The sequence below is a fragment of the Caretta caretta genome, chromosome 16 (genome assembly GCF_965140235.1).
Source record: "Caretta caretta isolate rCarCar2 chromosome 16, rCarCar1.hap1, whole genome shotgun sequence".
NCBI classification, from domain to species: domain Eukaryota; kingdom Metazoa; phylum Chordata; order Testudines; family Cheloniidae; genus Caretta; species Caretta caretta.
Window position 1 is genome coordinate 11,835,553 of NC_134221.1, and position 20,885 is coordinate 11,856,437.

Sequence of the window (20,885 nt, forward strand, 5' to 3'; positions counted from 1 at the left end):
TCAGCGGAGAGCACAAAGGCACTAGGGAGCTCTGCACAGTAGAGTCAATAACTAATTCAATTACTCTTCAATATTGGAGACTTGCCTCTTCCAAAAGGTTTATTCTGCTGGTGAGAATTTCTTCCACTTCTTGTACTTTCTTGTGAGCCTCTTCTTTCACGCGTTGTATTTCAGCATCACCGCCTTGAGCCAAGCTTTCAACAGCTTTACTACAAGAACAAGATGTAGAAATCTCAGCATTTAAGAAAAAAGAGCGTGGATCATGCTCATAATTAGTGCTTGTACTTTTGAGAAATAACAAGGTAATTGGGCATCTTTCTATTCTTGCATAGGTGACAGACATGTACTAGCACGATCAGATTATGGCTGTACAGTATGACACACTTAAAGCATGGGGCATGCAGATTATATAGGCAAAGGGATTCCAATGTACCTGCATGGTCTGTATGTTATTTTACGGATTAAATAGAAATGTCTACATTTATATAACAACGATTGGGGTATTGTCTCTGCTTGATATAAGGCAATGAGAGTTCGCTACACAAGTCTTGTCACAGTTGATAAGAAAGAGGCTTTTATCATTTCTTTGATAATATATATAAATTAGATACTATCTTGATGGTTTTAAGCTTCAAAAAATTCTCGCAAGCCTCTGGCAAGATTAAATTTCCACAGAAAGCAGCATTACAACAGAAAATGAACTAGTTGAAGGGTACACATATATATAAAGCCCTGCCCAATTCTTTTTTCCCTAGTTTTCCACGATTTTGTTTGTGATTCTTATATAATGAAGTGGCAACCCTACCTTAATTGTGCTTTACCTACTATTTTTCCTCAATTCTGCTTTCTATCATAAGCTTCAGTAGTGCATGCTTCCCTACCCTGACCAGCAATATGCCTTAACCATGATCTGGAGGGATCATATTTAAGGGTAATTGGGCAATTCAGTCATCGGGGCCCCATTGGAAACAGGCCTCTCTCAGGCTGCCAACAAGAGGACTCATTAGTGACAATTTGATACTTTGTGAGGTGAACTACACGGAGACCTAAATTCATTGAACAGATGCCACTTAGCAACTGTTAGATAGTAACAGCTTTCAGTCACTACCAACCTAGATTGGTTTTCAACCAGGCACCTGGAGGTGAAGAGTTTTCTATCCAATTACCAGTCCTCCCAAGCCATCCAATTTTTCTACAATACACATCTCTTCCAGTTATACATAGATCTGAACAACATACTGATAAAGTCAGAATCCAGTTAAATATTCACTGGATAATACCAATTGGAAGAGCTTATTCTAATCAAATCTAATTAAACCCAGATTTAAAATAAATAAATAATAAATGTTCACACTTTTTAGATTTTTGAAGAATGGGAAGTGGCATGTTTCACTTTGAATCAGTATTGAACCAATGTCCTCCCACTAATGACAGTGACACTTCAGGTACCATCTTTTGGATGAGATATCAAAACAGATGCCCTGATGGCAAGTGACCATTAAGCTCTGGGGACATCTTGATCTTTTACAAGCGTTGGGATGTTAATCCAGTCCCAAATTTTGGCAATTATGTTCTATCTACTCCTGGAGGTTCAGGATATGATATGATATTTGATATGATATTCTTCACTGCCTATTCTAACTATGTCCTTTGTGCTTTTAAACAATTACAGTATTTCACTTCAGAGATAGGTGATGCAATTTCTACACACGAGTTTGAAAAATCCTCAGGGATCCTCATGTACAAAAGATACAAGACAACTCATTATATACATGGCAAGTTCTTGGCAGTCCTAACTTCTAGAAAGGTTGCAGACCCTTAGAGAGACAACATACTTACGAGGCTTTGATGAGCAGTTTTTCCCTCTCCTGCAGATCACGTTTCAGACTTTCAACCTCAACCTTCAGCTCAATATTCTACAAGACAAAGTTAGATGATAAGATGCCACACAAGCCAGTGCAATGCACAAAGTTAACCCTGCATGTTGATTACATTTTCCTCTAATAGGCAATAACAAATTAGGTCCAGAGTATGATGGAAATAGGAAATTACTTCTGATTCTTAGCCTTTAAAAGAGTCTTTATTTTACAAGGCTTGAAAATAGTCTCAAAAGTCTCTAAAACTTCTTTAAAATCATAACATTAAAACACCACAGTATATATGTCACACAACGACATTAAAGACTATTTGCCTTTTTACCATATTTACAAGAAAATTTACCATTTTTTTAAACAGATCAAACCAGACACCTTGAGTTGTTCACAGCCATACAAGTGGTTTTGCCTACACAAGGCATTTAGGGTATGTCTATACTACAAACCTAAGTCAACCTATATTATGTTAGCTTACAGCCACCGTGGTAATTACTACGATAGTGCATGTCCACACTACCCTCCTTGGGTCTCTGGTGTGTTTCCTCACCAAGAGCACTTCCACCAACCTAAGAGGGGCAGTGTGGGGACCTGAGAGCCCGGCCTCTCAGCTCTGCTGGCAGCTACCTGCCAGGAGCCTGACTGCCCCACAGGCTCCCAGTGGGCTGCCCCCTCTTACCTGCCCGTTCCCCACAGGGAGTGGGGGGAGGGGTAGGAGGGAAACTGCCCAGGGCTTCTCGCCCCCTCTCCCTCCCCTGCCCCGGCTCCCAGCTGGGAGCAGGGTTCCAAGCCACCCAGCTCTCCAGGGAAGCAGAGGCTTTCTTGTCAATTTCACATCGCCTGTAAGTAGCATAGCAGAAAAAAATAACTTAACATTCAGACAGACGGTGTAAGTATGACATTCAGGTGGTGTAGGAGCTTAGAGGAGAGGAAAGTGATCAGGAACAGTCAGCATGGATTCACCAAGGGCAAGTCATGCCTGACTAATCTAATTGCCTTCTATGATGAGATAACTGGCTGTGTGGATGAAGGGAAAGCAGTGGACGTGTTGTTCCTTGACTTTCGCAAAGCTTTTGACACTGTCTCCCACAGTATTCTTGCCAGCAAGTTAAAGAAGTATGGGCTGGATGAATGGACTATAAGGTGGACAGAAAGCTGGCTAGATTGTCAGGCTCAACGGGTAGTGATCAATGGCTCCATGTCTAGCTGGCAGCCGGTATCAAGTGGAGTGCCCCAGGGGTCGGTCCTAGGGCCAGTTTTGTTCCGTATCTTCATAAATGATCTGGAGGATGGTGTGGATTGCACCCTCAGCAAGTTTGCAGATGACACTAAACTGGGAGGAGTGGTAGATACGCTAGAGGGTAGGGATAGGATACAGAGGGACCTAGACAAATCGGAGGATTGGGCCAAAAAAAATCTGATGAGGTTCAACAAGGACAAGTGCAGAGTCCTGCACTTAGGACGGAAGAATCCAATGCACAGCTACAGACTAGGGACTGAATGGCTCGGCAGCAGTTCTGCAGAAAAGGACCTAGGGGTTACAGTGGACAAGAAGTTGGATATGAGTCAACAATGTGCCCTTGTTGCCAAGAAGGCCAATGGCATTTTGGGATGTATAAGTAGGGGCATTGCCAGCAGATCAAGGGACGTGATCGTTCCCCTCTATTCGACATTGGTGAGGCCTCATCTGGAGTACTGTGTCCAGTTTTGGGCCCCACACTGCAAGAAGGATGTGGAAAAATTGGAAAGAGTCCAGCGGAGGGCAACAAAAATTACTAGGGGACTGGAACACATGATTTATGAGGAGAGGCTGAGGGAACTGGGGATGTTTAGTCATCAGAAGAGAAGAATGAGGGGGGATTTGATAGCTGCTTTCAACTACCTGAAAGGGGGTTCCAAAGAGGATGGCTCTAGACTGTTCTCCGTGGTAGCAGATGACAGAACAAGGAGTAATGGTTTCAAGTTGCAGTGGGGGAGATTTCAGTTGGATATTAGGAAAAACTTTTTCACTAGGAGGGTGGTGAAACACTGGAATGCATTGCCTAGGGAGGTGGTGGAATCTCCTTCCTTAGAAGTTTGTAAGGTCAGGCTTGACAAAGCCCTGGCTGGGATGATTTAGTTGGGGATTGGTCCTGCTTTGAGCAGGGGGTTGGACTAGATGACCTCCTGAGGTCCCTTCCAATCCTGATATTCTATGCTTCTATGACTTGAACTTCCATTTTCTTCCTGCTGTGACTGGTCTGGGAGATTACACTGTGAACACTAACCATCAGTGATGTAACTGAATGAGAAGACTCCAATAATCACAGGAACAAGTTATTTAAATTAAGATTTCAGAGGAGAAGGAAGCTCTGATTTATTGTTCTAATAATTTAATTGTTCATTGGCTAGTACTAAAAAATTGAAGTTAATCTTTCTGATTGTATAAAGATCATTTTAATCCCTTTATTATTGCATATAATTAGACTGAAGTAAAAAGAACTGGCAATACTAAAATTTCCAACAAAGGATGTACATCAATTTTTCAGACAGTAGAAACTGTTTGGAAAGATACACAATTACTTGCAACGATTTTAAATACCTACAATTTTGTAGATATCTTCAGTTGGACCATCAAATTTCTGCTGCATTCGCTCCTCCAGAAAATATATACGAAGCTTTAGATTGAAGTTTTCTTTTTTCAGGTCAGTTATTTGCTGTTGAAGAAGAAAAATAAACCAACCATGTCACATTTCACAAGTAAAATTGATATTGTATTTGCTTTAGTTCCTCACAGTGCAAAAGGCAAATAAAATGTAATAAAGATCATGGTCTGTTAATTTGTGAAGATATGAGATCTTTTAAAAAAAAAAAAAAAAAAAGAAGCCCTACTTAAAAAGTTATCCAACAATGGAAATGGATACAATCATCTTGACACCATCCTAGTCAAAAGTAATAAATTAATATTCCGCAAGTACACTACAATTGTGGGACCATCTCACATACACACGGCTCCCTAAACCATCCTCCCTTAGGCTACTTCTGACCTTCTAAACCTCTGAACAGCTTTCAAATCAGCTGCTTCACCCCTTACATCGATCCAAAGAGAAAGAAAGAGAGACCACCACCTTTTCCCTCTTCTCCATTATGTGGAATTCCTCCTGCCTATTGCCCCCCGCCCCCCCAAAAACACACTGGCACAAGATCTAGCATAGGTAATACGCTTATTAGTAATTTGGGACTGGATAAGGGCCAGTATCTTGGCCCTTTCTAAGATAGAAACACACCACTTCTAATGATACAGCTCCCTGCAAGGCCATGAGACACTGGCCCTTAGGGGAAAACACAGTTATAAAATAGGTGTTTGTTTTTGTTTTGTTTTTAAAACACAACACATTTTAGCATGACATTTTGCAGACCAGAAGGGAATGCCCCTGCCCCAAAGGGCTTATAAATCATGTATTAAAGCAGCCTGGCTTTATAGACAAAAGGATTTTTTTTAAAAAATAGGTTTAAAATTTTTTGTAGTAGTTATTTTCCTATAAAAAGGAAACGAACAAAATACATGGAAGTATGGAATATAAAGGTTTTATTGGTAAAAGTTTGGGATGTCGCTACATCAATCTTGAGGCAAAGCCACGGTAAGCCTTGTCATCTCAATCAAATGCCAATAAAAGCTTTATCCTACAGAGTCACATACTTTATAGCACACCTGTTAGCGTATAAATACACGCAGGGTATTAAAACAAGTCTTCTTGTACATATGTCCTTTAACAATTGTGACTTTTAACTTTCCCAATAGGTATAAGGCATATTAGTTAATGATTTAATTAAAGAGAAAGTCTCCTTTTAAATTTTTTAAGAGATCAAGCATGAAACATGTATTCAAATAAAACAAGTGTCTCCTGCCAGCTGCTTTCTGGAGAAAGAAACTGAACATGTAACTGAGCTACTAATAAAATATTTATATAGGCTTCTCTAGAATGACAGTGTTGTGCAGCTTGTAAAAATTATTAACAATACAATTTTTTAAAAGATGATTGGCCTGTAAAAGTTAATTATTTTTGCGGAAAAAACTAACTCAGAGCCCCAAAATGCAATCTCTTCCTCTAGACTAAGTCGTTCTTGCTCAGTGAGTAGCCTCGTAGTTACTTCCAAAAGTAAGGACCACCCAAGTGAGCCTGGGTTTTCAGGATTGGGCCAAAAGTCTGCACACACATTGCTGCAATAGGAGGAACTTTATCAGACTTTGGAAGTCTTCACTCCACAGTACTAAAAAGCAAAATGAATGATGACGAAGAGTGATAGAGCCAAGCCTTGTCTACACACACACACTCCACTGATTTAACTAAGGTGTGTTGTTGCACCAATTTAGTTACACCAATGCAAATCTGTGGAAATACACAAACCAATTTAAGTGTTCACACACAAAGCTGCGCTGATTCAATTAAACTGGTGCAACATCACACCTTAGGCCTGGTCCAACATCACACCTTAGGCCTGGTCTACACTGGCGAGGGGGGTGGGGGAAGGAAATCGATCTAAATTACGCAATGCTGTTAGGATATAGATATTCAAGCCTGTCTGTAAAGACCTATACTTTAAGAATTTAGGTATATGTTTATAATTTAGCTAATTATAGAGGTATAAAAGAAAATCTGTGTACGGGCCTTCTCTCATTGTGACAGTCTGAGGCCCTGTTCTTAGGCTAAGGCCTTTGGCAAAGCAGCAGAGGCAGCCATAAGCTGGGAAGCGTCACATCCAAACATTCCAAACGAGTCATATTGAAATAAGGCAATCTGAGGCTGTTGGAAAGGTGATCCGATCTATCACCTCCAGAGAAAGGAAGAGCCTAGAAGATGTAAAAGGCAATTTAGTTTGATAGTTTTTTGTCTGGTAAGAACTCACTTATCAATAGACACATAACCCTTATGTCTTTATAGATGTCGTTGTGAAATCCTCACTTCTGTATTGGTTTGTTATTATAGTTCCTCCTTTACTATTGTTTATTTGCATGGTCTCTGCCTGGTTCTGTGATTGTTTCAGTCTCCTGTAGAATTAATTTTGCTGGGTGTAAACTAATTAAGGTGGTGAGATATAATTGGTTAGCTAATCATGTTACAATACGTTAGGATTGGTTAGGTAAATTTCAGTAAAATGATTGGTTAAGCTATAGCTAAGAATATTACTATATAAATTAGGGGCAAACAGGAAGTAAGTTAGGATTTGAAAGTAAGGAAAAAGGAACTTGGATTAAGCTTGCTGGAAGGTCACCCCAAAAAACATCGAATTGTTTGCACCTTTGGACTTTGGGTATTATTGCTCTCTGTTCATGCGAGAAGGACCAGGGAAGTGAGAGGGTGAAGGAATAAGCCCCCTAACAAATGTTACATGAATAATGTAGCTGAAGTCGACGTACTTAGATCTACTTAGCATGCTGTCTTCACTGCAGTAAGTCGACGGCTGACGCTCTCCCGTCAACTCCTCCTGCGCCTCTCACCCTAGTGTAGTACCGGAGTCGACGGGAGAGCACTTGGCAGTTGATTTATCACATCTAGACTAGACGCAATAAATCAACTCCCGCTGGATCAATCGCTGCCCGTCGATCCAGCAGATAATGTAGACAAGCCCTTAGTTAAACCAACGTGACTTTGTGTGAAGACCAAGCCCTAGAGCAATGGTCTCCAAGCTTTTTACCTCATCCCCCCATACCGCTGTCTACATCCCTCCGAGCCAGAACTGGGAAACGGACAGGGATAAAGGGACCAAGGCCGGGGCCACAGCTGGGGGTGGGAGCAGGGCCAGGAGCGGAGCCTCAACCAGGAGCCAAGCCCAGCAGCCAGCGTCAGGAGTGGAGCTGGTGGGTGGTGCTCTCTCCCCAACCCTGTGGGGGCTGGACTGGGCCCCAGCCATGCCCCCCTGAACTTTTCTTCGTGCCCCCCTAGTGGGCGTGCCCCACAGTTTGGGGGCTTCCCGCCTTAGAGCATACGAAGATACTGAAACCCTGTTTTACAGTAGTCCCAGAAGTCAAGAACTTCTCATAAAAGAGAAGGCTGTAGAATTGGGCCCTGAGGGACCAAATCTACTCACTTTACTCAAGCAAGTAGTCCCACTGAGTTCAGTTTGACTATATGTATGAATCATACAAACAATATTTATCGCTTAATTGTTTAAATTGCCAACAGATTATTCCAGGTTGCCATTATTTTAATTAGCTCAGCAAATAAAAACACTAAAGTTAAAAACATATGAACATAAGTTATGTTAGTGAAACTTTTTTCTAGTCCAACATTCATCACATCTGCAGCACAGAGCAGAGCTAGGACAATATTGAGTGTTTTAGAAAATCCCATCCTAAATGCAAACAACAATTAAAATGCAATAATAAACTAAGAACTTAAAAACACAAATGCCAAACAAACTCAGAGCAAAGTTAATTCAGTCATACCTACAGAGTTTTTAGATTACATAATGCAATTAAAATGACAGCTCAATAAAGCTAAAATGTAAAATGTGAGCAAGTTAACACAGTTGTAGGAATTAACTCTGAGTCTCCAGTTTTAATTTATTTTTCTTTAAACTTTCTTATTTCTAAATATAAACAAAAAGAAATAAACCTGTTGGGGACACTGGGGCATGGCCACTAGGTAACTCAAGGGGATGGAAGACCACGAGTGTCGATGAAGCCCCCTTGCAGTAGGCCCAGGTGTCCTTGGCTCCCCCCACCACCTGGAGGCACTCGCAGCAGCTCTGCATACTAGGCCCAAGTGCCCTTGGCCCCCCCACCTGGAGGCACTCACAGCAGTTATGCTGAGGATCTGCAACAATATGTTGCAGAGTCAGACTGCCTAAAACTAAACAAGGCCAAACAGGGCAAATATAAAAAAACAATGCTGAATAAAGCAGCTTTATGTATAGTTTAACAAATGATACAAAAAACAAGGGAACTAGCTGGTAACTGGATTGGCTGGCTATATGCATACTTAGGGCAGCTTGCTATTAAATAAGTATGCTAAAGAAAGAATGTATAAAAGCCTGTGTAACTTCCTGCTCTGGGTGCAGGATTTGAGATTCTATTCTCCCTGTACCTTTTTGAAGCTTCAAATAAACTTTTCTGCTTCTCCACCCTGTTGTGATTATTGGGTGAAGCACACCGGGTAGCGAACCAAACCCTGCTGTTGTTTTGCCTCTCGGCACTGGGTGCCAGCAACAAACCCAACAGATTTCTTGAGAGAAACTGACTCTGCGATTCAAGTACAGTCTATATAGCAAGGTTCCATACGACAGCGTCAGTGAGGAAAATAGCACTTGTCCTTTTCAATTTAGCTGCAGTTCCACTTTTGCATAAAGCCACTTTTATACAAAGTGACATCTGTCACCACAGTCTGTGGTTTCACTGCACTGTAACAGTTCCTGCCAGCAGAGGCCATTTTACAACAACAAAACTGTAGTTAAACGGTTGAGAAGGGAAAAAAAAAAAAAAAGTCCTTAGACTTGTAACCAGACATTCCTCCTTTCTGCTTACCAGCACAAAGTAAATGGGGAAAGAGCACACTTAAAAAGTTTTTCTCTTTTCATTCATTTACCTGCATTTCCAGTTGCACACAAAAGTAAACTTGGAGCAAAAATTCCTTCTATTGCAAAGAAACCAGACCATACGAGCACTTAAATTCCTATTTCTATGCATGTTCAAACTTCAAACTCTACACTCTAATTCCTTAGGGCTCAGAACATCCTGAGGGCCTGCACAAAAAGGGAAACTTCTGTGCATGAACCTCCCCACTGCCCATGAAGGGGTCAACTGCCTCCTCTGTTCTGTTCTCCCTCTCACATACAGATCAGGGACATCATGCACAGGGAGAGCAGCATACTGGACCATTCCCCTCACATGTCCTGCAGAGAATCCACTGAAAGGTTAATGCAGCCTCAGGATGCATGCACTACAGGCAGTAACTTTTCTTCACAGCCGCTCTATGTGGGAAGCTGCAACAGCAAGCATTATCTGTAGCTTTGCCCGCAACTAGGATTTAAAGGTGTGATGAGATCACACTTCCAAATCGTAGTCTAGACAAGGCCTGCACCTGCCAGGGAACTGGGAGTGGAGAAAAGACCCTAGGAAGGGGATATCTGGAGCAGGCATGGAGGCCCATGCAGAGATTGCCCTAGCCTCTAACACAGTCAAAAATGCATTTCCTTATTTGTGTTACACAGACATTTGCCTAGTAAATCTGATGGCGGAAGGTATTGATATAGCACTCAAACATTGAAAAAATTATGCTGTCCCTAAATCAATGCACATTCAGTAATTCTTTGAATATGAGGCTGCCATTGATTCCTTTTAAGTAAAATGATGAAGTCAGACAAATGCCATATATTGCATTGTAAAGATATGCACTAATACTATTCTTTAGGAGGAGTTTTGAACACGGAGCTGTGCCCACTGTTATTCAGCAACTAAGATGGGAAACTTGCTAGCCCGAACAACAGAATTGTGCTTCAATCTTGAAAGTTACAGTTCAAAAATGGGCACTAAACACAGATGACCAGATTCTCAGATGGTGTTAATCATGGACTTCAACAGAGCTATGCTAATTGACACCAACTGAGGTCTTAGCCCAGAGTCAGCACGTATTTATTTATGGGTCCCCATGAAGTTATTGTACATCTCTGTCCTGTCAGTAGTCCATTCCGCAGCACATTGCATAGGATTTAGTAACCAACTTGGTCACTAAATTTTACATTACAAATTTACTTACATTTTCATAATCCTTCATGGTCCGAGCTCTGGTTGGTGAAACTGCATCTTCCGCCACATCCAGTAACACTAGACATTTGAGAAGACAATTAAAATAGATCCAAATACCAAAGGATGCAAAGGAACAATTTTATTTGGAAGCAGTAAAAGCTTATTTTAATAATCAGAATGTATTAGAAGCATTAAATACATTTGTCATTTCATGTCCCCTTTTTACATTATGGACTAAACAAGTTATTGTGACAAAAACAAGAAAATCCAGACAAAATATACCATAAGCATCACTGTATAAGGTGCTGAGCACCTGCATCATCCATTTAAATCAATGGAAGGTGAGGGTGCTCATGACTGCACAGTATTGTCCCACACAAGACCAAGATTTCCATACATGGAAGATGCAGCAAAGAAATAGTAATTACTTCTCTCTGTATATGGATTATAAATAATCAAAATGTTTCTCTCCCATGTACTCATTCTGCAAGAGCCAAAATTTATCAAAGCACGTAAATGCGGCACTAAGGCTGCTGTTAACATACGCAAACTTTAAAAAGAGGGGGGGAAAGAGGTTCTATACAAGAGATTTCAAGAAGCCAAATAATACACAAAATAAAACATATTTTATATTGTCTCTCTGTCATTGAGGTACCAAGGTCAGAGTTGTCACAATTTAGAGAAAATATTGAAATAAATACTTCCAAAGTTATCAAGTAATTCTATATGCACTAAATAGCCTTTCAATAGTCCCACGAATGCCAATCAGAAGTCTTCAAATGTGGAAGATTTGATTAACCTGATGAGATACATAGTTCGTACAGCACCTACTGTAACAGGATCACAGCCATATTGCAATATAGGTATATTTCTTATAATTGCTTGCTTCGTATTCAATATTCTTCCAGAGAAGGTATATGTAAATTGCTTTCATTATTGCATGGCAGAAGTTCGTTGAAATTAAGTTACAATAGTTTTGGCTAAATACACAAAAGAATAGTGGGCAGAATAACATTCAAAATACAAGGCCAGAAAACTGGCTACCAGAACACAAAAAATTGCTATAATTGTGCTTTATTAGTTTTCATAGAATCATAGAACTGGAAGGGACCTCGAGAGGTCGTCTAGTCCAGTCCCCTGCACTTATGGCAGGACTAATTATCTAGACCATTCCTGACAGGTGTTTGTCTAATCTGCTCTTAAAAGTTTCTAATGATGGAGATTCCACAACTTGCCTAGGCAATTTATTCCAGTGCTTAACCACCTTGACAGTTAGGAAGTTTTTCCTAATGTCCAATCTAAACCTCCCTTGCTGCAATTTAAGCCTATTGCTTCTCGTCCTATCCTCAGAAGTTAAGAAAAACAATTTTTCTTCCTCCTCCTTGAAACAACCTTATATACTGGAAAACTTATGTCCCCTCTCAGTCTTCTCTTTCCAGATTAAACAAACCCAATTTTTTCAATCTTCCCTCATAGGTCATGTTTTCTAGACCTTTAATAATTTTTGCTGCTCTTCTCTGGACTCTCTCCAATTTGTCCACATCCTTCCTGAAATGTGGCACCAAGAACTGGCCAAAATATTCCAGTTGAGGCCTAATCAGAGTGGAAGAATTACTTCTCATTTGTCCTTATTGAATTGCATCCTATTTACTTCAGACCATTTCTCCAGTTTGTCCAGATCATTTTGAATTTTAATCCTATCCTCCAAAGCACTTGCAACCCCTCTCAGCTTGGCATGCTCCGCAAACTTTCTAAGTGTACTCCGTATGCCATTATCTAAATCACTGATGAAGATATTGAACAGAACCGGACCCAGAACTGATCCCTGAGGGACCCCACTAGTTATGTCCTTCCAGCATGACTGTGAACCAGTGATAACTACTCTCTGGAATGGTTTTCCAACCAGTTTTGCACCCACCTGATAGTAGCTCCATCTAGGTTGTATTTTCCTAGTTTATTTATGATAAGGTCATGTGAGACAGTATCAAAAGTGTTACTAAAGTTAAGATATACCATGTCTACTGCTTCCCCCCTATCCATAAGGCTTGTTACCTTGTCAAAGAAAGCTATCAGGTTGGTTTGACATGATGTGTTTTTGACAAATCCATGCGGACTGTTACTTATCACCTTATTATCTTCTAGATGTTTGCAAATTGATTGCTTAATTATTTGCTCCATTATCTTTCCAAGTTCAGAAGTTAAGATGACTGGTCTGTAATTCCCTGGGTTGTCCTAATTTCCCTTTTTATAGATGGGCATTATATTTGCCCTTTTCCAGTCTCTGGAATCTCTCCCGTCTTCCATGACTTCTCAAAGTTAATTATCTTAACTAATTAGCCTCTCACAGTTTGTATGGCAATTTCCAACTTATCTGTATATATATCTTCTTACTATATATTCCATTCTATGCATCCGGTGAAGTGGGCTGTAGTCAACGAAAGCTTATACTCTAATAAATTTGTTAGTCTCTAAGGTGCCACAAGTACTCCTATAATTATCTATGTTACTTCAAAATAAATATTTCATGCTGTATTTTCTCCCAAACCTGAAGTAAGATGAACACACAGCCACCACACCATAAAGCAAAACATGCTGAATTACTATCCCTGCTCAATACAATTGAGTAATACCTGATGGTAATGTTTTTTAAAAAAACAAGTATGTATAAAGAATCTGCAGTTGGTAACTGGACTACAGCTGGAAAGTCTGGTGAGAGACTTTCATGTGATATCCCTAAAACAAAGCACTAAGTAAACCACCACCATCTTCTCTGATGATTAGTACAAGAAGTTCAGGACCAGGTTCTGAAGGCTGCTAAGTGTCTTGCAGGATCAGGACCTTAACAACAACAGAAACTTAATCTGTTGGTATCTTGGACTTATACCAGTTTCTGCAGCAATAGCTTGAATTTAATAAGGTTTGTTGGTTTTTTTAAAGGGACATTCAAAACTCATATGTTGCAAATATAAAGATTTATTTGCCTCTGTTACTAACATCTATTAAAAGTGAATAGGCCTTTCATGTTTACTTTTCACTATTTATGCTCTTTGTTAACTTTTGACATTTCTACCACCTGGGTAATTAATTCAGTTTCACGTTGTGATCAGTTTCACTTTCAGCTTCTCAGTGCTGCAATATCTGGATTGCAAATGCTGTGGGAATGATTAATGGTTTGGAAAAATGAGCACTTATCACAGGAACATTACAGAAATGTTTCTATAGGTCTTCAGTGCCGTAAGAACAAGTTAAGATCTTTAAAACCTAATTTTGCAGTCTCCAAAAATTAACATTTGAAGTGTTCCGGACCCCTTTCTTTTCACCATCACATGGCAGCTGCCCTTACCTCCACTAACTCCCAGGCCAATGCGAGGTTCATCTCTGGAGACATCTGGCAGTCTGGAAATACTGACGCTAAGAGTGAGACAGGAGGCAAATGCGGTGATGGAAAGTTTAGAAAGCGCACAAAAAGTCCCTCCTCTGTCAATATTTCCAGCATCCCCCCCCCCCCCCCCCCAACAGTACATGACAGATACCGAGAGGGAGGGGAGGGATCCAGGTAGCAGCCTAGCACCCCTTCCCCAATCTCAGACCCGACAAGATAGGAAGAGCCACGCAGCCCCCACCGTGTCGAATCCATGGGATGGAGGGATATAAAAAGCACCCCTGCCCCAGTGTGAGACCCAAGCAACAGCAACCTCCACCAACCTCACACTCGGGGGACGAGGGGCTTCAACAGCGAGCAGCCCGGCCATATTAGATCCAGCCCAGAGAAGGGGGGAATCCCGAGCGCCCCTGCCCCCCATGCCAGACCCGAGGGGGGGGGTTAATCCCGAGCGCGCCTGTCTCCCCCGGGAGATGGGGGCGTTGATCCCGGGCGGCCCTGCCCCCACCAGACGCCGGGTGGCCCCCAAACCAAACGGTCCCAGGCTGCCTGTCTCGCTCCGCTCCTACCTGCCGCTAAACTCCACGGGCAGGGTGAGGTCCTCCCCCGGCAGCGAGTCCATGGCGGCCCCGAGCCCTGCAGGGACACGGCGGCGACTCCGGTTGTTATTGTCCGAGTTTGGCGGCTTCGCTGGAATTCAAACGGCCGCAGCCGCTTCCGCCATCTTGTATAGGCGACGGTGAAGCCGCTGAAGCCGCTCTGAAAGGGCACGGGAGGCGGGCACGATAGGAATCTATTGGGGCGCCGCCATCTTTGCTGAGGGCACAGGCTGGGGATTGTGTGGGCAAGCGCCATCTTGCCTGAGGGCAGCCGCGTTCAGGACTAAGAACAAAGGAGGTAGTGATGGTGGGCAGTCGCCATCTTGAGTAAGGGCAAAAAAAAGGGGGGTGGCGTATGAGCAGCCGCCACATTTAACAGAAGAGCGAAGGAGGGTGTGACCCGGCGCCATCTTTAGTCAGGGCACGAAGGTACGCATGGGAGTCGCCATCTTTAGCCAGGGCACAGTTGGCGCAGGAGGTATAGGGTGGAAATGGTTAAGATCCCACAGTGCGTCAGGCGCTGTCTAGCCCTCCAGACTCACTAAGATACTACGAAAAAAGAAAAGGAGGACTTGTGGCACCTTAGAGACCAACCAATTTATTTGAGCATGAGCTTTCGTGAGCTACAGCTCACTTCATCAGATGCATACAGTGGAAACTGCAGAAGACATTATATACACAGAGACCATGAAACAATACCTCCCCCCACCCCACTCTCCTGCTGGTAATAGCTTATCTAAACTGATCATCAAGTTGGGCCATTTCCAGCACAAATCCAGATTTTCTCACCCTCTGCCCCCCCACACACAAACTCACTCTCCTTCTGGTAATAGCCCATCCAAAGTGACCACTCTCCTCACAATGTGTATGAAAATCAAGGTGGGCCATTTCCAGCACAAATACAAGTTTTCTCACCCCTCCACCCCCATACACACACAAACTCACTCTCCTGCTGGTAATAGCTCATCCAAAGTGACCACTCTCCCTACAATGTGCATGATAATCAAAGTGGGCCATTTCCAGCGCAAATCCAGGTTTTCTCCCCCCCTCCCCCCCACACACAACAGCAGGAGAGTGAGTTTGTGTGTGTGTTTGAAAAAAGGGGGTGGGGGGGTGAGAAAACCTGTATTTGTGCTGGAAATGGCCCACCTTGATTTTCATACACATTGTGAGGAGAGTGGTCACTTTGGATGGGCTATTACCAACAGGAGAGTGAGTTTGTGTGTGGGGGGGCGGAGGGTGAGAAAACCTGGATTTGTGCTGGAAATGGCCCAACTTGATGATCACTTTAGATAAGCTATTACCAGCAGGACAGTGGGGTGGGAGGAGGTATTGTTTCATGGTCTCTGTGTATATAAAGTCTTCTGCAGTTTCCACGGTATGCATCCGATTAAGTGAGCTGTAGCTCACGAAAGCTCATGCTCAAATAAATTGGTTAGTCTCTAAGGTGCCACAAGTACTCCTTTTCTTTTTGCAGATACAGACTAACACGGCTGTTACTCTGAAACCTAAGATACTACGGCCACTTCTGGGGTGGACAGCAGCCACCAAGGGGCGAACAGGGCTTTGCACCACAGTGGGGCAAGCGAGACTGCCTCCTCCCTTACCGAGCAGGCCCTGGGGTTGCTAATGGCCCACATGCAGCACAGGACCTGGGGTCTGCTTTTCAGAGCTGTTCAGCCCCCTTAATTCTTGACCAAAGGGGAAGGGGAGCCGCTCTAAAAGCGAGGCCCTCAATGTCTCATCCAGCCCCCCAGATGGGGTTGCCAACTTGCTGATCCCAGAAAACTGAACACCCTTGCCCCGCCCCCTGCCCAGCCCCTTCTCCGAGGGCCCCCCCCAGCACTCGCTCTGCCCCACCCTTGCTCGCTCGCTCACTCACTCATTATCACCAGGCTGGGGCAGGGGGTTCGGGTTCCTGTTGGGGGTGTGGGCTCTGAAGATGAGGGGCTTGGGGTGCAGGAAGGGGCTCAGGGCTGGGGCAGAGGATTGGAGCGCGGGGGGGTGTGAGGGCTCTGGCTAGGGGTGCAGGCTCTGGGGTGGGGCCAGGGATGAGGGGTTTGGGGTGCGGGAGGGGGCTCAGGGCTGGGGCAGAGGGTTGGAGTGTAGGAGGGAGTTGGGGTGCGGGCTCCCAGCAGTGCTTACCTTGGGCAGCTCCTTGGAAGCGGCAACATGTCTGTCTGGCTCCTAGGTGGAGGTGCTGCCAGGAGGCTCCGTGCACTGCCCCGTTCACAGGTGCCGACTTTCTAAAGAGTCGGGGGGTGCTCGACCCCAGGGCCCGCCCCCATTCCACCCCTTCCCCTAAGGTCCCACCCCACCCAGCCTCTTCCCACCCCCACTCCACCCCTTCATCCAAGGCCCCGCCCCTGCTCCACCACTGCCCCCGTGCTCGCCATGTCCTCACTCCTCCCCCTTCCCTCCCAGCCTCCTGCCTCCACGCTGTGAAATGGCTGTTCACGGCAGGCAGGAGGCACAGGGAGGCGCTGATCTGTGGGGCCCACCGGTGGGCGGGAGGCACTGGCGGGGTAGGAGGGGAGCTGATGGGGAGCTGCCAGTGGGTGCTCAGCACCCACCATTTTTCCCTATGTACAGGCACCACCACCGCAACTTCCATTGGGTGCGGTTCCCAGCCAATGGGAGCTGCGGAGCCAGTGCTTGGGACGGGGGCAGCACACAGAGCCTCCCTGGCCACCTCTCTGCCTAGGGGCCACTGGGACATGCTGGCTGCTTCCGGGAGCTGGGCGGAGACAGGGCAGGGAGGGAGCCTGACAGCCCCGCTGCACCGCCGACTGGACTTTTAACTCCCCAGTCAGTGGTGCTGACCGCAGCCGCCGGCGTCCCTTTTTGACCAGTCGTTCTGGTCGAAAACCGGATGCCTGGCAGCCCTACCTCCAGATGCACTGGATTCAATGGGACCCATCTTATTTTTGCAGGATAACAAAGGTGGCAAACCCTTGGATCTTAAGAACAATGAAAAATCAATCAGGTTCTTAAAAGAATAATTTTAATTAAAGAAAAGGTAAAAGAATCACCTCTGTAAAATCAGGATGGTAAATACCTTATAGGGTAATCAGATTCAAAACACAAAGAATCCCTCTAGGCAAAACCTTAAGTTACAAAAAGACACAAAAACAGGAATATACATTCCATTCAGTACAACTTATTTGACCAGCAATTAAACAAAAGGAAATCTAACACATTTCTAGTTAGATTGCTTTCTAACAGAAGTTCTAAGACTGCATTCCTGATCTGTTCCCGGCAAAAGCATCACACAGACAGACAGACCCTTTGTTCCCCCCCTCCAGATTTGAAAGTATCTTGTCTCCTCTTTGGTCACTTTGGTCAGGTGCCAACGAGGTTATCTTAGCTTCTTAAGCCTTTACAAGTGAAAGGGTTTTGCCTCTGGCCAGGAAGGATTTTATAGCACAGAATACAGAAAGGTGGTTACCCTTCCCTTTATTTTTATGACATCCTCACAACACCTATGTGGTAGGGAGGTGCTATTATCCTAGAGATGTTTAATGTAACATAGGAAGCCAAAGGCAGAGCTGGAAATTGAATGTAGCTCTCCCAAGTCCCAGACTAGCATTTTTACCCCAGACCATCCTTTGTCTTCTTTGTCCTATCTTTATCTAAGCAGCATATACACTAGTTGCTTTTTATATTTTGTTACCGAAGCTGGAGCTTTTCAACAATCGCAGGGCTGTATTCCCTGTTATAGCATCTGGCCTTGCAGACATTTACATGTGTTTAACTTTCCTCGCATAAGTATGCCCCCTGAAGTCAGTAGAATTATTGACATGTGTAACTTTAAGTACGCATATAAGCATTCCCATAATGGGGGCCATAATAAACAGACCTGATCCTGAAAACATTTACCAATATGAAAAAATTTATGTATGCAAATAGCTCCATTCACTTCAACAGGATTACCTGGATGAGTAAAAGTTATTCATGTGTGTAAGTGTTGGCAGGATCAGGTCCTAAGATTGCTATGTTATGCTATACTGTTACAGACATAAGAAAGCATTTCAATTGAAAGATGCTAGATTATTATTTTTTAAAAGATGGGGCTTTATTAGAGTCTTAAGAGATGCCAACAAATGAATGCAAGAAATATGAGACATTAAAAAAACTCATCAATGGTCACCGAAGTTACATTCTTAAAGAATGAAAAATAAATAACAAAGAAATGGTGACACACAGGAAAGACCAAAAAAGTGCAGAGATTAACAGCTCAAATCAAAAGATGGCACTGATCAGTAAAATAAACACTGTACAGTTAATCACACAGTTTATAGTAATTTTAAAGGGGGAAAAAATACATAAGCATGTGCAAAGTTCCATTAGATAGCATTTGTATCTGATACAAATGAAATTCAGGGTAATGAACTAATGCTGTCATTTGTGTAGGTTAATTTTTTTTAATGGTGATGAAATTTTGAATTTTAAAGTTTAAAAAAGAAAGAAAATTGATAAAAGTTTTGCTATTTTCTCGTTTGTCACCGTACTATTGGAAATGCTCAAATTTTGAAACATCAACATTTTGAAATTTTGAAAAAGAATTCTGGGTTTTGTAACATTTTTCCAATTTCTCCCTCTGTTTTTTTTCAGTCAACCCTCGTGTTTGTGTGCCTCCAGGTCTTCTATTATCGTACAAATAGTACTGTATGTCTGTTGCTTTCATGCGTTACCCGCTTCCCGCAACTCCCATTGGCCGGGAACGGCGAACCATGGCCACTGAGAGCTGTGGGCGGCCGTGCAAATGTAAACAAACTGTCTTGCGGCCAGCCAGCGGATTATCCTGATGGGCTGCATGCGGTCTATGGGCCCCAAGTTGTCCACCACATATCTAACACATGTGCCCTGCTATGAGCAACTAGGTGTGTTTGGGATTATTGTGTATGCTAGTTGTGTTGTGGTCTGGGTGGTTGTATAAATTTGTGGGTGGGTGGGGTTGTGCTGGGAGATTTGTGCGGGTGGCAAATGAGGGCTATGTGGTGCAGGAAGGGCCTGTGTGTGTTTGGGGTTATTGTGTCTGGGTTGTGTGGATTTGTATGGGTGGAAATTGAGCCCAGGGGTGAGCAGCTGGTCCAAGTGATCTACCATCTGTGCAGTCTCCCTCATACAACCAATGAAACTGTTGCATGTAAATAAGCTGTAGAGTAAGGGTGGTGATTGGTTGAGTTATCTCTGATATCACAAGGGCCTTGGGCTCTTGGCAGGGCATAGATACATGCTGCACTGTAGGTGCATGCCATGTGGACATAATTCATAAAATCAAAATGTCTGAGAATTTAAAAATTGGACGGTAACAGACTGCAAAACCCAGTGATGATTCAATCTGGTGATATTCTGAATTAAAAGAACCTTCAGCCATGGCTGTAGCGGCTTCCATCGCTTCTTACTGACTCAGACATTTTAGGCTTGAGAGTGACACACTGAGTGACATTCCTGGATTATGTAGATACGTTTGTATATTTTAAAAGATATTTAAAACTTTCCGGTGGGATTTAAGCATTCACCTGCCACATTTGTAACATACAAATTGTAGTACTAGGCTAATGCATGAGAGTCAGACTGTGAAACTGTTAAACATGAATCTGACTATTCTACTTCCCTTGTCCGAATTTTTTTGGGGCGGGAGGAGGGAAGACCCCAGCATCAATAATGAAAAGGTAAATACTTTCAGTTTAATGCTCTGCTATATTACCTGTAATACAAGGAAGAACACCTGAGTGAGAGATGCTTGCCTAATTCAAGTCTGCTGGATCAGACCCATGTTTATTTATTAGATTTTTTTCTTTATTTGGACTGTTGGTTTTCATTTACTCACCCTAACCAGCTGGGCTATAGCAATGGGATTCTTAGCTCCCCAAGACATAAGCTTGGAACTGGGGCAAGCAAGTGAGCATGGACTACAGTACTTTCACCATCATTATCATTCTGGATTGTCATTCTTCTCCATGTCCATACAACTACTTTCTCTTCCAAGACAAACTGAAAGTCACATACAAGCCTGTAAAAAAAAAATCACCCAACTTGCTAACAGGTGTTGTGCTGTGGTTCCCAACCACAGGTACGTATACCTCCACTGCTGCTGTACGCTTCCCCTCCCTACCTGTCCTAACCTTAGTGCACTGGTGTTGCCCACTTCTCATTTAATTGTACATGTGCAGACACGAAACAGAGCTGGGGTTACAGTGCACAAAACTGATTGGGAAACGTCAGGCAATGGCTGGCAGACCTGAGGACTTTCTCTCTGAACTGAGTGTAATAGAAAATCTTTGGTGCTATGCAGTTGGGGT

At 43.3% G+C, this 20,885-nt stretch overlaps 1 protein-coding gene across 4 annotated transcripts in view; it reads right to left on the reverse strand.

Annotated features, from left to right (window-relative positions):
- Positions 1-14,762, reverse strand: part of CDK5RAP2 (CDK5 regulatory subunit associated protein 2) — a 103,754-nt gene extending 88,992 nt beyond the window's left edge. For all 4 annotated transcript variants that reach the window (XM_075120564.1, XM_075120563.1, XM_075120565.1 and 1 more), the window contains exons 1-6: positions 14,548-14,762; positions 13,940-14,007; positions 10,607-10,674; positions 4,457-4,567; positions 1,840-1,916; positions 86-209 (exon numbers count right to left, since the gene is read on the reverse strand). In XM_075120564.1, the coding sequence (XP_074976665.1) occupies positions 86-209; positions 1,840-1,916; positions 4,457-4,567; positions 10,607-10,674; positions 13,940-14,007; positions 14,548-14,600 (501 nt within the window). In that variant the 5' untranslated portion in view covers positions 14,601-14,762. The remainder of the gene's footprint in view (positions 1-85; positions 210-1,839; positions 1,917-4,456; positions 4,568-10,606; positions 10,675-13,939; positions 14,008-14,547) is intronic.
- Positions 14,763-20,885: the final 6,123 nt, after the last annotated feature.